Source organism: Zerene cesonia, chromosome 11, assembly GCF_012273895.1.
Source record: "Zerene cesonia ecotype Mississippi chromosome 11, Zerene_cesonia_1.1, whole genome shotgun sequence".
NCBI lineage: Eukaryota > Metazoa > Arthropoda > Insecta > Lepidoptera > Pieridae > Zerene > Zerene cesonia.
This window is the reverse complement of record NC_052112.1, coordinates 155,441-161,966: the sequence shown is the minus strand read 5'-3', so window position 1 is coordinate 161,966 and position 6,526 is coordinate 155,441. Positions and strand designations below refer to the sequence as shown.

The 6,526-nt window shown below is 39.0% G+C and overlaps 1 protein-coding gene across 1 annotated transcript in view; it reads right to left on the bottom strand.

The window, feature by feature from the left end:
• The window catches only part of LOC119830482 (histone-lysine N-methyltransferase, H3 lysine-79 specific-like), a 13,910-nt gene extending 7,389 nt beyond the window's left edge, over positions 1-6,521 (bottom strand). The window contains exons 1-4 of the mRNA XM_038353527.1: positions 4,732-6,521; positions 3,999-4,225; positions 2,909-2,950; positions 180-317 (exon numbers count right to left, since the gene is read on the bottom strand). Of these exons, the coding sequence (XP_038209455.1) occupies positions 180-317; positions 2,909-2,950; positions 3,999-4,225; positions 4,732-6,521 (2,197 nt within the window). The remainder of the gene's footprint in view (positions 1-179; positions 318-2,908; positions 2,951-3,998; positions 4,226-4,731) is intronic.
• Between the last annotated feature and the right edge of the window lie 5 nt (positions 6,522-6,526).

Below are 6,526 nucleotides of genomic sequence, written 5' to 3'. Positions count from 1 at the left end.
ACGCTGAGTAGTTACCCTTTTTAGCACCACACCGTTTAGTCATAAGTACACTTTTTAATTTTAATTTTAATTTAACTGCAAATGTGGTGGTGATAAATAAAAAATTTCTTTCTTTCTTTCTTTCTTTCAAACTTTCTTAAGAACAACTCCATAGACGAATCGAAAAGCATCAATCTCACCGTCATAATAAGGATCGGGTCTGGTCCTGTGCCGCCGTCTCTCCTCCCGGTGCCGGCGTCTCGGCTCGTCTGCATCCTCGTCAGTAGCGGTCGCCTCGCGCGAGCCCGCGCGCGATCCGGACGAATAGTTGTCTCCACCTAACCATGTAACGTGCATATTCACAGTAACAACTCGAACAAGATTAGCGGCAAGCAACACACGGATTCACTTTTCTGGATGCGTATGCATTGGATGCTTGAACAATAAAATTATAGAGAAACAGTCGCTTTCATCTGACGTGAAAAAGGCAAATGAATGTCAAAACGATTAGTGCTAAAGCGTATGGACAGAATCATGTTTCAACAGTACATTTTTTCATAAAGTATTTTCCTTTTATTCCTCAGTCCTTGCTATTTCCAATTCCCTAACAAAATCTTGCGTATTATAAACATGGCTAAGCTTGAAATATAACTCAATACGTGATCTTCAATAAAATGGTTGATTTGACTAAACGAGGATGTAAATTGTATCGTGAAGAAATAGAATATGCTCGACAGTTGCACACGTGCAGCAACTACTTTTTAGATTCGAGATGTTTTAACTGATAATTAATTAAATTTTAAAAGGAATTTGGCAATCACAAATGTGAATAATGAAATTTCCTCTACATTAATTATTGCTTCATAAAAAACTATTTTACAAAAGTGGTTAATTATAATATTTGACTATTAATGTTACACACTAGCTGTGACCCGCGGTTGAAACCGCGTAAGTCCGTATCCCGTAGGAATATCGGTATAAAAAGTGCCTATGTGTTATTTCAGTTGTCCAGCTATCTACGAAGCAAAATAGTATTATTATTCACCAATAGATGTCAGGAAAAAAAACACGAATAAAACACGAATATGACATTTTCTAAAAAAAATTCCTAGCTAGATCGATTTATCGCCCCCGAAACCCCCTATATACTAAATTTAATGGAAATCGTTGGAGCCGATTCCGAGATTCCTATTCCTATTCCGAGAGATATATATATACAAGAATTGCTCGTTTAAAGGTATAAGATAAAACGATAAGTCGCTTATTTCCAATGTATTAACGAGTTTTAGCATCAAATTCCAAAGACAAATAGTACAAAGAAATTCTAATATCAAAGGTGAAAAGCTTTATATATTATGTTAAAGGCGATACTGTAGGCACAAAATATTCAAGCGTAATAAACTGGATCCATTGAATGTTAAATATTAAAATGTATGTACACATTTACATGTTTGTGCCTTTATATATATGTTTAATGTGCTGAGATTAATGCATGAGTTAATCAATTTAAACTGAAACTGTTTTACTATACGTTCTAATAAATTATGTTAAACCATTTATCATATGAACATTGACACGTTCGTTTATGAATTCCATTAGTGGTGTCTTTCAGGCAAATTGCTAAAGAAATAACGTGAACAGTAATACTGATTCTCATACACAACTTCCTAAAAGCCATAAGAAAAATCATCACTCTCGTAACGACTTCTCTATTCTCAATACACGCGACTATAGCTAGCTAGTGTTATCTATGTTACAGATAAGATAATCTATTGATAACATTTCATCTCACAAAATCGATAAAACTTCAACCGTTGCATCATCCTATTTTGAAAGCGAATCGAAGGAAGATAGGAGAAATACAGAAAAATCACCTCCTCATATTTCGAAGTCGGTTGAAAATGACGTTATTGAAATGATATAAACTCTTGTTATTTCACACGTTTCACGTCACACATCAACACGCTGATTAATAAGCCATAAATCAATGATTTTCTTGCATGATTGTATGCAGCATGCAATCTGGGCCACCTCGTTTGCGTTGACTTTGAAACTGGTATTATTTCATGAACATAAAGTAGGCGTTTCCTACTATATAGGATCCATTCGTGACCTAACATTCCTTTAAAATTTTAATATAAATACTACTGTACATATACGTCAGAAAGAAAGATAAACGTGAATTTAATGAATACTTCAACAAGCCTTTGAGCCATGTTTAACTAAATTGATATTAAGTGCAATGAACGTGGTATTATCCAATATAATTTATTAACAATACCGACAGTTCTCAATAAAATCGCACTCTCAAATCACTTTTTCAATATCATACGTTCATCCGTAACAATGTTATCAGTTAATAATCTTAATCTTTGATTAAAATATTATGGATTACCTTTATGACACATTTTAATTAAAAATTACTAAAATTATGTTTTTTTACCATTCAAATAATTGCACTTTTAAATTAATCTATTAGTTGTGATTTACATAATTTAAACGTAATAAAAATATATAAAAAACATGTATATGGATAATATTTAAGCTTGCAAAAAAAAACCTGTTTTAGAGACTAAAAGTGCAGACATATATAATATATACAAGTGACTTGTATAATTATTTTCCTATACTTGATGTTGAGCAATATTTTTTACAACTGTATTTGTGTTTGTCTAATACCTCGGTAATTACAAGACCTATAGCCAAGTTTATGTTTTATTGAATCTTTCAACTTAGTACTTCAAACTGAGTAAGGTCTTATAAGACACGAGCTCAGACTAGCCAAATTAATTACATGAAGCACTTACAACGTCTCGTCATTTACTATCAATAAATTAAGAAGTTTCATAATACATTAAACAGAAGGGAATGTCATAACACATATGTACATGTGTGAGAGGTAAGCCCAGAGGCGGCACCCACACGCTACCTTTGCTGGACTCCGACTTAGCGTCGCCCGAAAATGTCACGACTGAAACAAATGCGACGGTGTCATCAAAACTTGTGGATGTTTCGCAATGTCGAGCTGATGAACGCGACTATTAAATAATCGAACGTCTTTCAAAACCAGTTTCAGAACAAGCTGTTTTCTTAATATATTTGTACAATGAAAGAAAAAAATTGTATTTTGTTTTCTGATTCTTTCGAACTTATAAAAAACATTATTTTTTATCAGAATATCATTAAGCTTAATTTGCATATTGTTACGGAGTGCCACAGCACAGAGATGTATAATTTCTGCGTCTGCCGCGCAAACAAAAATTTCAGATTACACAAGATAATTTATTATCAATCCATATATATGGATAAGAGAGATGATCCATGGAACTGAATCATTCGACTATTGCGCAGATCGTAACATAAATATCTGGCTATCCCAAACCATACATCACGCGTCAAACATCGATGCACATTACGCTAACGCTAAATAAGACAGCGGCCTCGAAACAGCTAAGTCTGAACTAAAATACGCAACGCAACAACATTCTAGTGCACGGCGTGAATACATAAACATAAATTTACCTTTCACAATGTACCGTGCACGGATCTAGCACGCGTCATGTGAAGATAAACTTTATATTTTCCCCGGAATTAATCAAATAATTTAAAGAAAATTCCTTACGACAATAATTACATGTACACGGTGTAAATGTTGATCAGCAATGTAGCGTAAGTGGTTACGCTAGCTGATTGACTAAGTGTGGCCAAATTATTCTCGTCTGAAGGTCGCGATCCGCTATTAACTTTTTGTACCAACAACCTGGTTTTACCACATGGCTTATATTTATGGCTGTGTTAAATTACTTCTGCAATTCTTAATTATCAATATACATCAGTTATACGATCTCTTGATCCCCGCAAATCACTGTGATGTATATTTAATTATCTGTTAAACATAAAAACCAGTCTATGTGCCAAAACAGTAATAGGCAAAAAGAACGTCGATTCATAGTCGCTTAGACGTCGAGAGTATGGGACGTATCGCCATCCCCTTCCCGCGCGCGCGAGAGCACACCTACCTCGCCTCCTGTCGTCCTCGTCCCGCTCGCGGCGCACGGTGCCGTGCTTCCTGGTGGGGTCGATGTCCCGGTAGCGGCGCTCGTAGCGGCGGCTGCGGCGCTCCTCGTCGTAGCGGCGGTCGCGCTCCAGCGTGCCGTAGCGCTTGCTACGCTCGCGCTCCTCGTAGCGCCGCTCCTTGTCGTCGCCGCGCGGCGGCTTCGACGCGTGCGAGCCTTCGCGGTATCTCCTGTTTGGCATCGTTTTTAATAAATAGGATTACAACAGAATGACGCACACATTTGTGCAATTAACGGACCAAAAATTATACGCACACGCGTACGTAACGTGCGCGCGCTCAAGGTATAGAAATAGGAGGTTTACTAGTGAAAAAATTAATCTGTTACTTGATGAATAATTTAAGAAAAATAAGAATGATTGGCCGTATATTATCAAATTAATTTTAAAAGTTAAAAGAAATGTTTAGCTCATTAGCAAACAAGTGCAGTGCATTAAAGTTTCAAGTGATCATAGTTTAATAAGCACATTTGTATTTTATTTTTTATATTTAAATTTAAGTGAGATGTTATATAATGTAAAAATTGATAGTTAATAATTAATGTTATTGGTGTCAAACCGTTTTAATTATAATTATAAATAAATAAATAAATGGAAGTTTATATTGATCCGTTGAAGTAGTATGATGTTTGCAAGAATCACAAATCAGTAACAGTGAAATATAATATCTGATATTACCTGCGCTCTCTCTCCCTATCGCTGTAGTAGTCCGTGTCCTCGGTCTCGTAGCGATGGCTGCGTGTGCTGCGGCGGTGACGGCGCGCATCCGGGCTCTCGTCCCTCTCGTCCCTCCGGACCCTCTCCCTGTCCTTGTCCCTCCTGTCCCTCTCCGGGCGCCGGTCGTCTCTCGCCGAACGTCGTTCGGGTTCTCGTTCGTATTTTCGATCGTCTCGAGGGTATCTGCCGTCCTTGTTTCTCTCCTTGTCGCGGCTCGAGGCTTTATGTTTGTCCCTGTCTTTACGCGGCGACGCCTTATACCTGTCGCCCTCTGTGTCCTCCCCTGAAGTGCGATTAATTGATTGTCTGCGGGAATTATTAGATGCGAACTCCATGGAGATAGCCGCATCATTCCTTTCCAGACCTGTCTCGACGTTTACATTAGTGCTATCGTACGGGTGCTCTCTGAACGACATGTCGGCCGACGACACGACACTCAAGTCTTGTAAATTTTCACCCTCCATCGTTATTTCCCTCTGCTGGTCATCTACCGAGACGCTGTAGTCGGGGGATGTAGCGTTGCTGGCTTCACGCGCCCCGATCACATTTCGAGAAGTGCTCCTTAGATTTGATTCGGTATAATCAGATCCATCTACATTTTGCTCGCGCACTTCTGATAGGCCGACATCTGGTAAATTTGGGAAATTGTTATCGAGACCAGTAACAACTCGTTGTTCATTAGTGGCACCATAGTTTGTATTTGAAAACTGTGAATAATCATCGTTACTGGGTTCCCCGGGAACCATCCTGTCTAATCCAACTGGCCTTCTGTCGTTTCCTCGACCAGGCGCAGGTTGCGCATAATTATCTGGCGTCTGCTGACCGTCGGCCCGTCTATACGGTCTACCTATGTTGTCAGTAGGTTGACCATCAATATGACGATCCATATACACTTCACTTGTTTGATTATAAGCATTATCTGACTCATTCTGTTGACCTGGCACCATGCGGGCTAAGCCCGGTGGAGGTTCTTCCCCAGACATATTTAAGTTTTGATTGTATTCGACTTCTTGTTGGCCCACTCCCATTCTTCGGGGGCCGGGTGGTGGAGGTCGACTGAAATCAGTATTCTCTCCATAATCACTGCCAGACAAATGTGCTGTTTGCAAATATTCATTTCTATCATTCTGTGGAGCCACCTCTAGATTTTCAGGCACTTGCTGGGGAAGTGAAGAGGATGATCTGTAAGCTGTTGGTGGAGGTTGATCTGGCCTCTCTGAGTTGTCAGGTGTTGTTTCTAAGTTAGCACCAAAACCCACAGGCATTCTGTCCTGTTGGGTTATCTTACTCACGACTGCAGGTGACGTCAAACCAGTACTAGATGGTATGGATGGTGCATTTGCATGGGGAAGTGAGTTGTTATGAGCAACCTTCGTAACATTCTTATGTGAAAATGCCCCTACATTTTTGAAAGGATTGGATGAGGATGTTGAAAAATTCATGGGAGGAGCATTAGTAACTAATGAAGCTGAAGAAGGAGGAGGGAGAGCAGATGCTGAAGGGTGGACTCGGTTATTGGATGGTGGTTGATTATAGTTGTGTGGCCCTGTTACAGATGAAATGGAAACCGAATGGTTTGTTGTTACTGGTGGTGGAGGTGGCATTGGAGACTGTCGTTTAGCACTACCACCTGGAGGAGGGATGTGAGGAACTGGTGCCACATTTGGTATAACATTTTCACTATCAGATGCATTTACATTACTTGGCCTCTCCGTGGGAGGCTTAGGATACTCATAATTATTTATATTCATATCCC